This window comes from Grammomys surdaster, unplaced genomic scaffold (assembly GCF_004785775.1).
Source record: "Grammomys surdaster isolate TR1022 unplaced genomic scaffold, NIH_TR_1.0 126248, whole genome shotgun sequence".
In the NCBI taxonomy this organism is placed as follows: Eukaryota; Metazoa; Chordata; class Mammalia; order Rodentia; family Muridae; genus Grammomys; species Grammomys surdaster.
In genome coordinates this window covers 2,919,858-2,937,704 of record NW_021621048.1, presented here as the reverse complement: position 1 = coordinate 2,937,704, position 17,847 = coordinate 2,919,858, and the positions used below count along the sequence as shown (strand labels likewise).

At 42.1% G+C, this 17,847-nt stretch overlaps 1 protein-coding gene across 2 annotated transcripts in view; it reads right to left on the bottom strand.

Annotated features, from left to right (window-relative positions):
• The window catches only part of Plod2 (procollagen-lysine,2-oxoglutarate 5-dioxygenase 2), a 69,284-nt gene extending 57,284 nt beyond the window's left edge, over positions 1 to 12,000 (bottom strand). For both annotated transcript variants that reach the window (XM_028758912.1, XM_028758914.1), the window contains exon 1: positions 11,657 to 12,000. In XM_028758912.1, coding sequence (XP_028614745.1) covers positions 11,657 to 11,765 — 109 coding nt within the window. In that variant the 5' untranslated portion in view covers positions 11,766 to 12,000. The remainder of the gene's footprint in view (positions 1 to 11,656) is intronic.
• Positions 12,001 to 17,847: the final 5,847 nt, after the last annotated feature.

Sequence of the window (17,847 nt, the reverse complement as noted above, 5' to 3'; positions counted from 1 at the left end):
AGAGAGAGAAAGAGAGAGAGAGAGAATATTGCCAGGGTCCACCCACAGGAGACCACAAGCTAAATGCCATGATCTAGCAAGAACATCTGGAACAGTACATTCGTCATGGTCAATATAAAATGTCATGGCATCAATCAGCATAACTAGATAGAGTCCTACAGTGAAACTGACCAAACCATATTTCTACTTTGGACAGAATTAAAGGTTCAACTTATATAATCAAAATGGATTACAAAACCCAATCACTGGATTCTGATTAACTTTTTTTTAATTGTCTGGGCCCTTTTCCTTCAAAATTAAAAGTGATTTCTCTGTCATTCTGCTTCCTATCACCTATTCACTACAACTCAAATGGACTCTTCAAATCATTCACATGTGGGTGATTATGACTACTGAGAAAAAGGCATGTCTTCCATCTATGACCAACTGGCTTACTTTCATTTTCAGTGCTGGGGATTTCAGTGTTGGGTCAAGCACTCTAACACTGAGCTGCTCACACAGGCCCATCAGAATCCAAGCCTAGTTATAGGAAAGGAAATGCATTATCATGGTGGTTCAGCATGTGTTAAAACATAAACTTCTTACTTGATCCCTCACACTTCAGCCAGGATCCCACCCTATCATCCTTAGCCATTCATCATAGGCTGTACAAAAGCCTCAGTCAGGGAAAAGCCATTAACTGACCTATGTGGTGGGCTTAGCTATTTAGGACCTGTCATTGGGTTGAGGAAAATGCTTGAACTTGAAGAACATAAAAACATCAAATATGTAATACCTAGTATTAAATTACTTAACTCGTAGCTACAGAGATGGCTCAATAAAATGCCATCCCCCAATCTCAAGGGCCAGAATTTGGTTACATAGCACCTATACTAAAAACTGAGTGGGTATGGACCAGTGATAATCCCAGTACTTGAAAGAAGACAGAAAAATTCTATGGGCAAGCTGACTGGCTAAAATACCAGAGCACTGGATTCAGGGAGAGCGCTCAATAAATAAAGTATAGAGCGATCTGGGATGATCTCCAGCTCCAATCCCTGTCCTGCACGTGCGCACGCGCACACACACACACACACACACACGCGTGCGCACACACACACAAGTTCATGTGTCCTCACACATGTGCAAATGAGCATGTACACCTATGCACTAAAGAGTCTACCCACACATTAAAAGCTTTTACCATTTTAATAAACCAGGTATTTCTTTAATACATAAGATATTAAGATGAATAACTGTTAATGTTGGGAGCCGACTCTTAGCCGAAAGTGGCTATCATCTTTACAGCCATCTCGAGCCATATACCCTGACAAGAGACTTGTTTCAACAGCCTACAATAGCTGAGCGCACTCTGATAAACATCTTGTTACACTGTTTAGTGCCCCCAGCTGCCAGGTGCTCCTGGTATCCATGGCTACAAGGCACGTGACGTAGTGGCTTCAGTTGAGATTGTCCACGAGGGCAAGTCACATGGTAAAGGGTATAAATACCCAGGATTTCCCTTCTATAGGGGAGTAGAGGAGTAGAGGAGTCGAGGAGGTAGAGGTAGAAAGTAGGAGGTAGTAAGTAGTAGGAGGTAGTAGGAAGTAGGAAGTAGAGGAAGGAGAGAGAAAGTGAGAGGTGTCAGGAGACTGAAGGAGTGAGAATATAGTAAGAAGAGAAGAGAATAAAAAAGACTTGAAGAGACTCCACCGGACTCTGGCTTGTATCTATCTTTTGCGTCTCTCGCCCCTTTTTTCCCCTTCCTCCGTCCCCACTTTCTCTCTTGCTAGACCCTGACCTGCCGACCGGAGCAGCAGAACCGGCCGGCCTTTACAAAGTAGCAGAACCTGACGGCCGTTACAAAAGAAACGGCAGTTACATGTTAATATTTATTTGCTTACTAAAATCATGGTTAATTCCCCAGTTCTCAAGTTGAGTGATTTTGCAATTTTATAGTATCATAACAAAAGAGTAATTTTCCTTTTTCAAAATTTAAACTCTTTCCTTCTGATTATCCTGTTTGAACTTCTTACTTTCATTTACCTAAAGTCATTTTAGAGAGCTAGGGGGAGGGGGTGTGTTAGCTCCAGGGTAGTAGAGCACTTGACTAGCAAGAGCAAGAGCAAGTTTGGTCCCCAAATGTGGGAGGTGGGGTGTGGTCCTTTTGGAAACAGTAAATAAAATAGTCCAAAAAAGGGGGGGAAAGAAAAGAAAGGGAAGGGAAGGGAAGGGAAGGGAAGGGAAGGGAAGGGAAGGGAAAAGACAGGACAGGGCAGGACAGGACAGGACAGGACAGGACAGGACAGGACAAAGCAATCCTCAAAATATTAGTGATAAGGCTGCTACTCCCTAGATAGCATTCAATTGTAGATATGCAAACACAAAGAACAAATACTGCTGAGACCGCAACAGCCCAGCATGACCTCAGGGAAGGCATTCCATTCTAAAGGCCCAAGGGTGATCTCTGTATCTAGCACAGCACATGCAAGCATGCACGTACACTGGAGAACACACACACACACACATACACATACACACACACACACACACACGCACACTGAACTTTTCTCCTATAAAGTGATTTATTTTGAACTTATGGTTCTAGCACAATAAATGTCATCATATTTTAAAATTATAGGATAATCTAACTACTTCAGTAAGAAATTAAAGAGAGTAAATTTTTAAAACAGCAAACACTACATAGGTTGACTTTTAGCCATTCCAGGGTTATCAGCATCACCTTTGTTAATTTATAAATTTTAAATAGGAAACAACAGAATACAGTTCTTTTAAAAGTGTTTACAGTATTTATTTAAATGTACTGGATTATCTAATTCCTCTAAGAAGACAGAAATAGCTTCATAGTAACACTAGACTATTTTTCCTCCCTTGTATTAAACATCTGGAATATTTTAAAATGTAAATTTAATTCTAGTTATTGTTAGCATTATCTTACCTCTAACTCAAAAACTCATTAAGAAAAAAAGCCACATCAAATTTCAGTCAAATCCCATGACAGATACAATAACTAGGAGCAAACACAAACTTCAAAATACAAGACCACTGTGTATCTCTGTTCTCTTTGGCCAAATAAAATAATAGCAGTTTTCCCAAGGACTCAGGGGAAAGTGCATACACTGCAAACCAGGTCTGGTGGCATGGTGAGGGCTCAGGTTACAGAATGAAGGGCTCTCAGGTCCTTGTCTACCGGTGCCAGCTGTCCTCCCGGGGTTCACCCTAAAGGCTTTTTGATTTCTTCAACCATACATATGAATTATTTTCCTATCATGATTCCTACAGTTTCAGAGTACAAAAGAACCGAATCTACTGTGATTCCGTTTGTTCCTTTTATCTTCTCTCCACATAAAGCAACAAAACATAGACAAGACATTCAATAAACACTGAAACCCCGAAGTATTGTCATATCCAGAGTATTAAACAATAGGAATGGTGGAGCTGTTAGCTACCAAGAAAAACTCTTATTAGAGGAAAACATAAAGTTTAGCTAATTAAATCAGTATTTAGGAAATTATAGAATCACAAAAGCCTTAGCAAATTACTACTCAAAACCAAGAATTATAACAATATAAAGGAGTTTACCAGCTCCACTGAAAGACCACACATACATGGACACTTGGGCATCACAAACTGGCCCTGAAGGGTTTTTTAAAAGAACCCAAAGCTGGGATCCTAGGGCAGGAGGTTACACCTGGAAAGAGTTGGAGGATAAAATACATGATCAAACCATGTATGGACTTGAAACTCTCAAATAACTAATAAAGGAAAAAAGGAATTATAGGGGAAAAAATTAAAAGTGATACATAAAAACACAAAATTTCTCTCCTACTGCAGAAAATGGAATGCTAAACGGGTAAGGTTATGCTAACAAGTCACCGAGAGGCTACAAATATAATCATCTACTAGTCTTTTTCTACCTTGATTGTCAAGAACTCCTATCTTGGAAAGCATTTGTCTCTGTAAAATACCCTGCTGGGAAAAGCAAGGGGATAAAAGATTGTCCAGACAAAAGTTGGGCATGGATTTTCGGAAACCAGTCGAATGTCAGGAGCATGAGGCTCTAAAGACACCGAGTCAGAAAACACTGAGAACTCTGTCTGCTGCGTGGGTCTGGTCATTTTCTTTGCTTTGGTGATTTTCCAGATTTGGGTTTGGTTTTGTTTTGCCCTTGGTTACCTAGTAAAGTCACTGTTTAAAAAATTCCAACCTACTCTAAACTAAACTAAGAAGAAAAAGAGAACTGTCCCCTAAAAGTGGCCAGCAGGAATTCGTAGGGCCTGGATGAGCAGGGCATTCTGGTCACAGCCACAGTGCAGGCTGGCAGCCAAGAAATACCAGCTGGAGTGGGAGCCGAGACCTCGGGAGACAAGAGGTCTCAGAGCTGGCTTGGCCAGGACTGGAAAAACTCAAACAACCAACCAGACAGTCAGCCCTAGACATAAGGTCTTGCAAGGCTTCCTGGGAGGGTGAATTAGTCAGGTCATTTGGGTTTTGAAAGACATGATTTAAATTCTCGATTTGCAGAATTTTTGAAAACAAAATAGCTGCTGGAGTTTACCATAACTAAAGAATCAAGAAGTTTTTACATGCTCCAGGAACCTGTTAGAAACTGAATCTAGAATACAGAAAAAATAGGAGACACACCTGGTGACAAGGGCCACTAATCCCAAGGAAACAGAGGAGAGAGGGCCAGCAGTTTAAAGACCAGTTGGGCTATATAAGTGAGATATGGCCTTAAAGGGGAGAAAAGAAACTAAAGGAAAAAGATCCGCTCGGTGCAATAGATACTAGATATTAAGTAATTAGCACCCAAAGACCCCATATAAACTTTGGCTCCAAGCAAACTAAACCAAAGGCAGCACCAAGCATGTGCCCTGGGCTCTAGAGAAAAGGGTGGGGGGGGGGGGTGAGCTTCTGGGTGTGTCTCCTACCAGGGATGCTTCAGCAATAGGAACTTGGTGACTGCCTGAATCCATGTAGTTCTTTCATGTATTGCTAAGCTTGCAGAACAGTCAACCATGGTACACTATTTAGTTATGGGGAGAACAACACTGAGAAGGAGCAATTTTCAGGCAGAGTTTATTGGAGAACAACAGGACAGGACACTGGGACAAAAGGGAAGCATCGACCAGCCCAGAAAGAACATAATCTGTTCTTTAAGGAGGGGGAAATGTGTTCTATCCAAGAAAACGGTCCCAAGGTCAGCTGACATTACCCAGTTAGACTTAGGGAAATGCATTTGTTCACTTGTGGCTGAGGAAGTTTAAAGGGTCCCAAGGCATCCCTGGGATAAGGGTCATTTGTGAACAATGGCCGAGGTTGGATGCCATGAGTCAGTTTTGTCTTCCACACCCCTCTGCAGCCCAAGTTATCTGTAAATGCCAGGTGCTAAGGAGAGGGATTGGCTTTCACGAGAGTCTTGAGAGACCAGTGGGACTCGAGGCTTCATCTGTAGGGATCTATGAAGCAGCATGTCAGTCTGTCAGCCCTTCCTTGCAGTTCCAGAGAGGGGATACCGGAAACAGGGTGGAGGTAGCCCATCCTGAGAGGGTGTGACCTGGCAGACATCTAATATCTCTTCCCTGTGTCTGAGTGTCTGAGGCAGTGATGATGAGATCGTTAAGAACTGTCTATGCTGAGGTAGCTGTGATAGCTCGCACCCACAACCCTAGCCAGTTCTAGAGAGGCTGATGCAGGAGGAGTTTGAAGCCAGGCTGAGTTACATAGTCAGATCCTCCTCTTCAAAATACGAAAACAAGTATTTGAAAGCCCCTTTATTCCATGCAAAAAGAAATCTTCACCTGTCTGCATGGTATATAAACACACTATTGAAATCAAATGAAAAGCCTCTTTCACTTTGCTTTTGGAAGAAACTTTAAAACTGGAAAGCAAATGGAGGACTTCCTCAGCAACATCTGACACCGCAACCCTGCAGCAAAAAATGCCAAAGATAAGTTAGCGTGATAAATGGATGCCTTATGTATCTAACAATAAACTAGATAATACTAAAATCAACACATGATGTGACAAATGAGTTGTAATTTTAACTTTCTCTTACTTAAACTCACCCCGGTTTGACAGAAACACCTCTCCTGACAAGCCCTCAATTGTCCCATGTGTGTTCACCAGAAGTCATCCCAGGGACTATTCACAGTACTAAGCGTCTTCTGTAGGTTGCATTAACATTTGAAATGTGGTGGTTTGTTTGTTTTGTTTGTTTTCATATCTGGTGAAGTCTCTGAGTACAGTTGTTCTTCAGGAACAGAAATCCACAGGCAGAAGGGAAGGCTACTAAAGGCAAGGGTCTCCCTGTCTCAGCAAGGTGTAGAGTGTCCCTGTCATACAGAACCCTGCACAGATGCTGGCACTTTTGTGAGACATGACAATCAGAACGAATGGCGAAAGGAGAGATTGCAGTGTTGGCTGTTCTCAACATAAGGAACAAAGGTTGTCCATGCCTCCTGAGTGATGTCTCACCAGCTGCTCAGCATTCTAAACCTACACAGACTAGATGTTAAAATAAAGTACTGGTAACCGTATAGAAATAGACTATGGAACCAAAAGAGTCAACCACAGGTCCCTTTGCTCATACTCACACCTCCTTAAAGAAATCCACGAAAATTTGTGTGTTAGTAGGAACATGAATACAATACTCTTATTACATTGAGAAAACTGTTGCAAGTCATAACTCAAACAGATCGATGTATAAATACTCTGGCTTAAATTACTTTTTAAAATAGAATACTCATGTGTTATAGAAATGCTATGAGGACTTAATTTCCCCTCTATCAGAATATAAAATATAGGAAATCTAGCTTTTTGCATAAAAACTACCTATCTCCAATCTAAGTTTCTAATTGAAGTTATCCTGAATGAAAAAAATATTCAAATGTACACAAAGTTACTATATTTTAAATTATAAACGGCATTTTTTACATAAACAGTAACTTATTTGAAGGTACATTTTAAAATTATGAAGCATTTCGGGTATAAAAGGTATCCTTGTGACCCAATGAATAGGGTAATAATTTAACAGCACTCCACTGTCAGCAACTGCTTAACAAACCATGCTTCCTTCAAGGCAGCTTCAGGGCAGAGACACCGCCCATATTCTAAGACCCTAACTACTTGGGGCAACTGCAATGGTAATAGTTTTGGAGGTTACTGCTTTATAGTGTGTTCACAGAAAACAAAAAGTAAAACACACGCACAAAACAGTTCAAGTCACTTGAAAATGCACTGCTTTCTCAGTTCAGCCTGATTTTCTGCTGCAGTTACAAGAGACGAAAACTTCTGATGGGCAAATATACTAGTTATTTCATTCAAGGAACTATGCCAAAGCCCAAGTCCCTCTCTTGAATAAAGTTTTAAAATGTAAATCTAAAAGAAAAATGTGTCTCCTTCTCATCTGGTCAAAATAAAGATACTTTGTTTTTAACTAAATAAACTGCATTTACACCAAAGTATATATCTAGTTAGATTCATGTATTGTATTTCAAAATTTGCAGAAATCACTGGCAACATCTAAAATGAAAACCAGGCCTCTGGCATGCCCAGAGCCAGCTGCTACTGTCCCAAATGTGCCTCTTTCCAAGAGAGGAGCAATCTACATGTGTTACAGCTTCAGTAAGAATGTTATCCATCGTCTATGGCAAGGACTAGCACAGGGCAAGACAGTAAACATTTTAAGACTGCGTAGTCAATTCCATCTGTGGCGAACTACTCAGTTCTGCCAGGGAGCACTAAAGCCACCACAGACAATGTGCCAGTACATGAAAGTGACTGCAGCCAATACAGCTTTGAGTTCATAAAGTTTTCACATGCCATGATATATGACTTTACTTCTGATCTTTTCCATCTATCCTAAATTTTGGAGTCTGGTTGCTGAAAGGCCATGCAAAACACACAGCTGGGTTTGACCTTGTGGATTTGGCCTGTGGTTTACATTCTGTCCCTGGCTGAGGGGCAAATTGGCCTGCAGTCTTGCACGTATACCAATATATACATAACTTACAAACAGCATACTTTCCTTGTTAAACAACCATCTCTCTAAGTAACTGAAGCCCAGTTGCTATTTCTTTCCCAAATATCCAGAAGTCCAACAGAACAATACTCAGGGCAGGTAGGCACAGAGAAACAAAATACAGAGTACAGAAGGGGTACAGGCTCCTCTTATTGTTCCCCAGTGGCCTTGAGGTACAAAACACCCCAAATCTCAATACTGGTCCTATAACTGATTGTGACATACAAGCATCTGAAGGGAACAGTGAATGCACCATCTTTTATTAAGAGAAATCAGAAAGGAGGAGAACACAAGCTATGAAAAGGAACTGCTAACAGTAGCTTAGAAATAAGGTCCTGGCAGACAGGACATGGTTAAAGTGCTCAGTCTTAGTAACGAGGGTCCCTGGAGGAGAAAGAACACTGGACCAAGTTATCTGAAGCCCTGGAAGAGGCACGGCTACTAACCTCAATGGCTACATGCTGCTTTTCATAATTCTTAAAGGAGACCTTAAGCTTTACAAAATAAACGGTGAATCTTTTTGTGGTAAAAGGGCCAGATGTGCATTCTGAAGACAGTAAAAATGAGTAAACCTCTACTTCAAATAGTCTAAATCATTAAATTATGAACACAAAGCAAAACAGGTTTGAGCTTCATAAACTGACCATATTAAGTTATAAAAGAAAATAAAGCAAAAATGAAAGAGAGTAAGTGGGGGGAATCTCCCAGGTCTCAGACCGGGGAGAAGTGCAGCAAAGACAGAGAGTCCAGAGAAGGAGCTTCCCTCCTTCCCTCCCCACAGCCTCGCTGAGGACTCTTTGTCTCCCTCTCCACCCTGTAAATTGTTGGTTTGCTTCAGCAGATAGGGCCAAGCCTTCCCTTCCTTCCTCAAATGCACCATAGCAAATTAAAGATCTTATAAATGAACATCATTGGAAAATGTTAGTCTTAACAGAAATGTCTGAAATCGTCTCTTTCAATTCTACTCCAAACTTGGTTTGGCCCAATGGAGTTCATAAAATAGTCAAGGTAGCTCTAAAAGCACACACCAGTCTGGATGGAGGTCTAGCGTCTGGACTGCAATGACTTGGCCGGAACCCCCTCTCTACTTCTCTCCTCTAGAAAGCATGGAGTACAGAAAGAGGCATCAACGTAAGAACCTGACTGAAGTTCTCTGCCTGGGGAAAGCTCCAGGAATGAAAATTTCGATGAATGCTTCGAGGACAAATGGGGACAAACGATTTCAACTGAAATCTTTGCTACATTCTCTTTGAGCCTGAACTGCTAGGGTAGCCAAAATACATCCAGGCCAGCACACAGCAGACCTCTCAGTTGCTGTAACAAGCAGGACATTCCCTACTGTTGAACACACAGCCCAAAGCCAGGAAATATATTCCAAAAGAACATTCACTGTAACAATGGAAAATTGCTAGAGAAATTTGTTTTTTTTTTAAAAAAAAAAAACAAAAAACTAAGACCTGTAGTCATAACTACTCAGGAAGCTGAAGTAGGAGATCACATGAGTCCAGAAATTTCAGAAAACTCTCAAAACTAAACAGAAGGGCAGAGTAGGACCTAATATCCTCCCAATAGCACTGTAATGTCACATTGCCTCTAGGACACCTATTTATCTTGCGCAGTGATCTCAAGCCTGAACCATTGCCTCTCGAGACTGGCCTTCGGCTGAAGACTTCTGTTCTCACATCCAGAGCCAGGTACTACTGGCATCTAGTACATAGAGGTCCAGGAAAATGCTAGACTTACAATTTGTGCAAAGAGGGTATGGCTCAAATTATCAATAGGGTCCATTCCTTTTTATGTGGGAGAGTGAGCACATACTGGTGGGGGTGGAGCTGCACGTGAAGGCACAGTTTGACACAGGATCTCTCATTAGCCAAGCAAACTTTGCCAGGCCGGCTATGCTAGGTGGCCAGTCAGCTCTAGGGATCTGCCTAAGTCTGCCTACCATCTATCTAATCATCAATGTGATTATAAGCACAGGCCACCATCCCTAGCTTTTAAGTAGACCCTGGGGATCCAAAAGTCAGATCCTCACACTTCTGGGACAAACACTTTACTGAGCCATCTCTCCAGCTCTGAATACACTTTTTACTGACCAGCTAGCACACACAGGTTACCTGCACTCTTTCTTGAAAACCTATCCATCTAGACAATTTAGATCTTAAAGAGTATTTCCATATTTATGTAGTAATTTTCAGTTGTACTACTTCAAGGATAAACTCACCACAGCTGATAATAAATCTGACCAAATTAACAAACAATGCATCTTCTGCATTTATTAGCTTAACACAAATCATGTAAAACCATCTATCTGTGTGTTTGGCCAGAATGCCTTCTGCTCAGCTGGCTCCATTAATGCACGAGAACATTTCCAACATTTAGCTCAAAACAAAACTCTGGGCCCACCTACCACAGAAACCATGTGTCAGATATTAACCATAGGTTTCATATGGAAAACTTTCATATCTGAAATCCCCTGCTTCAGATATTACAATCCATTAAAAATTTAACATCCAACTCCATGAAATGTAAAAGCTTGCACAGGGAAGTTGATCTTTTTTTTTTAACCTCAAATTTAAAGACAGCAGCTTGGCATGGATATCCTCTGTAAAAAGTGAGCGGCTGCATCGAGATGGCATAAAATACACAGAAGCTGAAGCCATACTCTAAAATTAGCAAATCCTAGAGGTTATTTTTACTTATCAATAAAAGCTTGTTTGGGTGTTTGAACAAAGACAGTTTTCAGAATAAGTTTTTATATCCCGTGTCTTTATTTGCATTTATCTGTGTGGTCTTCTAGTATTATCCTGAAAGAAATACCTTCGCTATGTGATTAAATTTAGTTCAAGATCTGAATAATCATACAGGTTCAGATTTCCCTGTGACTGATAGAATAAAGGCATGCATTTCTGCAGCCAACAAAGCGAGCACTGTTCCACAGAACCAGGTGCTTCTAAGCCCTTAAGTTTCACATATTGCGCCAAGAGAAAGACAAAAAAACGATGGCTACACGGGGACCAGGTGGACTTGTGCCAAGTGTCACCCTCTGAATTGGAATCCCAAGGTGGAAATGTTTGCTCCTGGGCTTGGTTTCCAGCAGAACAGAATCTAACTAGTTACTGAAGAATGCAAAATGATCGCATCCACCCACTCACCACCAGAGTACATCTGGTCATTTAAACACAAGGCTCAGTTCCAAGGAGTTGAGCCCAGGGCCCAGAAGTGGAAATGACCAAAGAACTCCCCTGAGTGACAAAGTCCCGTTGAGACAAATAGGCGGCGGAGCTCTCCTCTGGCTGAACCCAGAAAGTTTTGTTCACACGAACTTGCCTCCGACTACTAGCTTTAGTTCAGCTTCCGAACACCGGCCAGGGCCAGCCAGGGCTCAAGGGCGCCCCAAAGTGTAACAGAAGGGGGAGTGGGTGGGCGCTCATTGGGTCCGCTCATAACCAGGTCCCAAGTGCGGCGTGCAGACAGAGGCAGGATGGAGAGCTGCTTCCCGGGGTACAGAAAAGAAGGTTCCTGTCAACCGGTAAGCACGGAGCCTCGCGGTTAGGTCCCCCATGGATGAAGCACGCAAAGAGGAAACATGCCCTTTAGACGCGCCGGTAGAAGCCGGCGTCCAGAGCTCACCTGTACGGATGCCCAAGGGCGTCTCCTCCGCCACACCCAGGCCAGCCGCCCATGAGAGCAGGGCGAGCACCAGCATCAGCCGCCCCGGCCTCACTTCGTGGTCCCCCATCCGCCCTTGAGCCCGGGAGCCGGAGGCCTGCGGCGAGGACTTCTCGCGAGACGCGGAGACCCCGAAGAGCGCCGGGCCAGACGTGGGCCCGGGGCGGGAGCGGAGGGCGGACTGAGAGGACTGCGTGGGTACCGAAGCGCTCGGAGAGGACTGAGCGGACTACCGCAGAGCCAGAGCGCACAGAGCGGACGACCGAACCGATGGCGCGCAAGGCGCGGGCTTAAGAGCAGCCAAGAGGGGCGGGGCCAGGGCCGGGGGCGGGGCGCTGCTGCTGGACCCCGCGTCCCGGGGCTATCCTGGCTGCGCCCCCACCCTCCGAGTCGCCTACGCCTACGTGCACCGCCTCACGCCCGAGCTCCAGGGAGCTTGCTTGCGGAGCGTGCGCCCCTCTGCTCTCCCCTTTTCCAGAAGCTTCCTCGGCACACCCTGGCTAGACCTCGTTCTCTACTGAACCGGGCGCTCCCGGAGGTGAGCGGTGACTGCGGGGATTCAGCCGGCTTGGCTGTGTAGGCGCTTGTCACAATCCCAAGCTTTGATTTTATTCTGTAAACAGAAACTTTTCATTGTCCGGTGAACATCTCTCCTACTGCTGGGGCCAGGAGAGCCTTAGACTCTTTCCAGTAATGAAGCTTGTAAATCAGGCGGAGTCCAAGCCCAGCTTGTGCAACCTGTGGCTGTGCTTTACAAGATCTCCTTGCCAGGCAGATGGAAAATTACTTCCGAAGATGTAGGGGAGCCATTCCTGAGCTCCTGGGAGCTGCCTCCACTACTTCAGGTTTTGATTAGTATGTCTATGCAGAATCATTTGTCCTGTGTTTTCACACTTTAGCCTAAGATTTAAACTGAATTATGCAGGGGCAAAAGTTTTGACAAGTTTGTCTCACACACTCCATGGTATGCTTAAAAATGAAGAAAGAATCAAATTGACCACATTCTAGAAGCTTCTACTTAAATCTTCCAGAAATGAGGGGAAAAAAAAGGAAATGCTCATTCTAACTCTGAATTTTTGAAGTTAAAATTACTCAAGTTCACGATCACAGTTTTTGTAAAATTAGCATAAATTCAAGAGGAATACTAGCTAACAGATTGGAAGCAGGTGGGAAAGTCTGTAAATATTTGGAGTGTGACATTTAGAGAGAAAAATAATCTTGAGACTGAGCAAGTTTTTTGCTGTTTTGAAGGTCTTGGTGTGTCTGTACTCCTCCCTGTCCTTTTTAATAAAGGAAAATTGGGGAAACTTCAGACATGAATAGAAATAGTGAAAGAAATGGAAACTGTGACTGCAGAAGAATGGAGTGGGGAAGAATGAAGTTAAACTTTTTTTTTCTCTGAAGAGTAGCAGCTAAGGGATGGATTCTTTTACGGTGTGGGTGGCAGGTGCAGCGTCATGAATCCAGGCAGGGGCAAGTAGAACCAGCCCTCAGAAGAATGGCTGGTAGTTTGGCTAAATATGTTTCCAGAAATCCAGACTTATGACTGCCAAGTTCCTTGAACTTGATTTCTTGCTTCCCCGAACCTCTGGAGTTGACTAGTGATGGAATTTCCATGTATGCTTAGCTGTAGAGTCCACCAGTAATTATTGGTTACCATGACAGTCTCATCTTCTGTTGAGTCTCAAAGCAGAACTTAAGAGCTTCTATAAAGCAATAGTCTCTAAGATTTTCAAAATAGCCAGACGCTTCAATAACAGCCTGTCACCAAATCCTTCCAGCCCTCTCAGATTTCCAGCCCTCCTGTCTGCTGGGGTTGTCTACTCCATACATGTCTACTTCCCAGGGCAAACATTTAGCATCTTTAGCTCATCAAAACCAGATCTCACACTTATTTTCTTTATCTTTATTAATGATATTTAAACTTACATGGCTTCAGATTTTTTTAAATCTCTGCTCTCAATACCACCAACCTAGAGGACCGTTAACATTTTTTTTCACATTTTTTCTCCCTTCTTTTATTCTTTCTTTCCTGCTTAAGTAACACACCTCTTAATGCCTTGGCTCAAGCTTTTTAATCACTGACCAACTTTCCTGTGACTGCTTCCTGTCCCCAACCTGTGGCACTCTGTACTATAACTAGGTCCATCATACTCAGGATGTTGTTTTTATCCCAAAACACAAGGATTTCACAGAAATGGAAATGATCCTAACCCATTTGCCTACAATTCAAATTATTTCACTAAAATATAAGCCACCTCATTCTGTATCTTACACTTGATTGGTTTGGCATGCTTTGTCTCTCACCACAAGATGTTTTATTTTTATTCTTCAAAATCTGTATAACACTGTCTTCCCATTTCCTCTGCCCTACACCTGATTCGGCTTCTTGCCATGCCTTCTCTCAAGACTTTCAGAATCAAGTGGTTCTTGGACAAGAAACAAAAGCAAAATTGTTGTCCTATTGCCCCAGTGAATTTGGATGAAAACTGGAAAGAAAATTAGGTACAACTCTAAGAGAAGACACAGGAGGAGAACAAAGCTGGGTCTGTAACAGTTCACACAATGGTAAGACTGAGTGAGGGTTTATACTGATTCATGGTCATTGATCAGTCCTACCAGATGGAGTTCAACATTTTAACCTGGAGACATGCTCATGTCTATATTGGTGGTATGGTTTTTCCAGTAATAAAATGTATACCCTTAAAAAAAAAAACAACAAAGTTTGTATAGCAATCATTGTCATCATTTGGGTTCCCAGCCATATGTCAGCCTTGGTTACCTGAAGAGTGTTCAAAAGAAACTGAATAGGTGAGGTTGAAAAAAGTCCAGAAAAGACAACCTGGAATCCTTTCATTTTGTAATCTAACTCATTAGGTATGGCCCTTAGTCCACAGACCTAATGTATAATTTACCCCTCATAGATAGTGTAGTCAGGATGCAAGATATCTGGGATATCTTTACTCTCAACTCCAACATTTATTGACTGAAGGGCCATGAAATACTACTTGTTTTCCACATATTCCCAGCATGCAGAGACACAGCAACCTACCAGTGACTGTGTAACTCTGGACTACAGGAAGTCAGGTTGGCATTCTCAGAGATGGTAAGATCAGAGGAGGAAACAGGCATAAGCCTCCAATCCTTAGTTCATGGTGTCTTTCTGTATAAGAACTTCTAACAAACAATCCACTCCTTCATTGAACCAACCAGCTCAAGTTAAGCTCATCCACCTTAGAGCTTCTGTATGTCTTGTCCTACAAAACAACTGTGCACACAGGGAGCCTGCCTGACTTTCTCCTTTCATCTAAGTGAACAGAAAAGTCCTGTGCTTTTGGCAGAGAAGAAGTGTGCTTTGAGGTGAGTTATAAAAGAATGAGATTCCAGATGTTGGATGAAGAACCAAGGGGCAGGTGTTAGTGAAAAGCAACGCTAGAGGCCGATTTAAAGACTGACGCCCAGCAAAAAGGCCATGGAGATGTTAGCCACATTGGTATACTAAATCAAAGTCAATTTCTCAATAGGTTTTACTGTACGGCCAACAAAATGTGATGGTCTGTATGTGGGTGTGAGAGAATGTCAAGGAATATTTATTCAGTGAATATTTGTTGGATGAATGAGAAGTAGTGCTCTGGGAGCATACTGCATGGTGGGTGGACATGGAGAGGAACATTATAAGAAACAAACTAGGGAGAAAAAAACAGACAGTCAAGAAATGAATGAAAGAAAGCAGACCCTTCTGGAAAGGGGAGGGGTAGTAATCAGGAAAAAAAAGACGGATAAAGTCAAACAGACAAAACTGATTGAAAAGAAGAAGTTTAGGAAAAGGAGACTGGTCTGAATGGTCAGGATATGCATTTAAGATCTTAACCTCAGAAGGGAGGAGAAACCACATGGTGGAGAAGAGAGAAAACAGCAGACCATTCCTCTGTGACTCTATCTAACCCAGGGGTTTCCTGGGCATTTTAGAGTTCAGCCTTCCCTCACTTAAGGATGGCTAACATACCACAGTGCTGACTCTGCTCTTCAGGTATGAAAGGTTTGAAATGTGTTCCAAGCGCTCCAGCAGTATTCCAAGCTGTAATCTAAGGAAAGATGATTTCCCAGGTGACATATATATTTTAGGAGTTGAATGTCTTTTCGGCCAGTAAGAAAATAAAGTGAGCTGCTTAGCATATTAAATGATTAGCAAACAAAGCTACATAATTATGATAGGGAACATGTTCTGAGTTTTTTAATTTACTCTCATTTGTATGTGTCATTAGAGATTAATAAGCATACAATTTTCTATAAGAAGTCTCAGTTCTCATTCCAACATTTTCAGATTACATGTCATTTAAAAAAAAAAAAAACCCTTTATGACATGCTTTAGCCATCTTCTATGGAATCTTCCCTAGGTAGATACGAGTTGTGAAGTCCATGTACATCGGAAAATGATATCATACTTAAAATGAACTCAGCCAAGTTAAAGTAACAAAAAGAGGCCAGGACCACAGTGGAAGCCAAATCGTGCATGGTATTCTGAGAAGATGATTCTAGCAGATGCTTTCTGACTAGTCACAAAGATTGGGACAGAGCTGTCTGTGCTGTGAGTCACCCCACAAGCCCAGCAGCAGACATTTGTGGTGTCTGTGTTTCTCATCCAAGTATGTTTCAACAAAGTCCAGAGCCGAAACCTATCTGTTGACACTGATAACACTAAAATGCTACTAATTATGACCAGCTGTAGGGTGGTGAAATATGACAACATTTTCTTGTTCGACAGTAGTGTATAATGATTTATTTCTGGTTCTTTTGTTTTTAAATTTTCTCATTTCTTTACTTTAAGTCTACCCCAAGCCACAGGAAGCTCAAGTATCTTGAATATACTGCACATATAAGGACTGGAAGTTGTGGCTTAGTCGTAATTGGGAAGGAAATCACGTCCTAATCAGAATCGCTAAGAACACATCCCTTAGACACTGCATGGAGATTTTAAAAAAGGGGGCCTGAAATTTAATATACATTTTATTTGGGGCCTTGGAGTGCCTGAGTGCTACTGCAAATGTACTGGGTCAAAGAATATCTTTGTGGAAGGGAGTTATCTCTTTATGAGTTTCAGGGATGACACTCAATCACTTACTGACCTGGTTCTGTGACCCAGGCCCTGAGTTTCATTTATCCAGTAAAGTATTGGGAATTTTTTATTATTATTCCAAATAAATACTCAAGTCTGTGAAAAAAAAGCCACAAATAAAAGACAAATGCATGAACATACTATGTTAGAAACATAGACAAACATGTCTGTGTCATTCAACAGTGTCAGAATTTGTTAAACAAAAATTAATTCACAAAGTATGTCAGGTAGGCCCATTTTTCAGACAGCCAATTGTACTGTCTAGTTTTATAGCAACTTGACACAGCTACAGTCATTTGAGAAGAAGGACTTTCTCAATTGAGAAAACTGTCTCTATAAGATTGGAATGTAGACAAGTCTGTGATGCATTTTTTTTACATAAGTGATTGATGTGAGAGAACCCAGCCCATTGTAGATGATGTCATCCTTGAACTAGTGGTTCTGGATGCTCAAAGAAAATAGGCTGAGCAAGCCATAAAGAGCAAGTCAGTAAGTACCACTCCTCCATGACTTTTGCTTCAGTTCTGGCCTCAAGTTACTGACTGGACTTCTTTTGAAGATGCACTTGCCTGTGCACTAGAATAGTTCCTTTCCTCCATAAGTTGGTTTTGATCATTGCATTTTTATCACAGCAATAGAAACTCTAAGAAATGAGCCAAACTAAATACATGTTTCTTCTTGTCAATCTTAATAACTAATATTAGCTCTCAGACCACAGTTTACGTATCATATAAAAAATATAATAGCTCTGTCAGGTACAGAATGGATAAAAAGGTCAAAGGGATTGAAGTAGAGTTTTGGGAGTTTCAAAGAAGTTTGAGAGTCAGAAGTTGGCAGACTAACAGGGATGCAAGAACATCTCTGCAGGAAGATGACAGGGAACCAGATTGGAAATCTGTTGGAGATGCTGATGCTCTTCTGTTGCTGCCATTGAGAAAGATGGTGAAGACAGAGCTGAGCTGCAGGGATGAGGTATGAGGCTGTGCTGGCTGTAGTGGTGAAGGGCAGGACCATATCCAGATGAAAGAACAGTTGG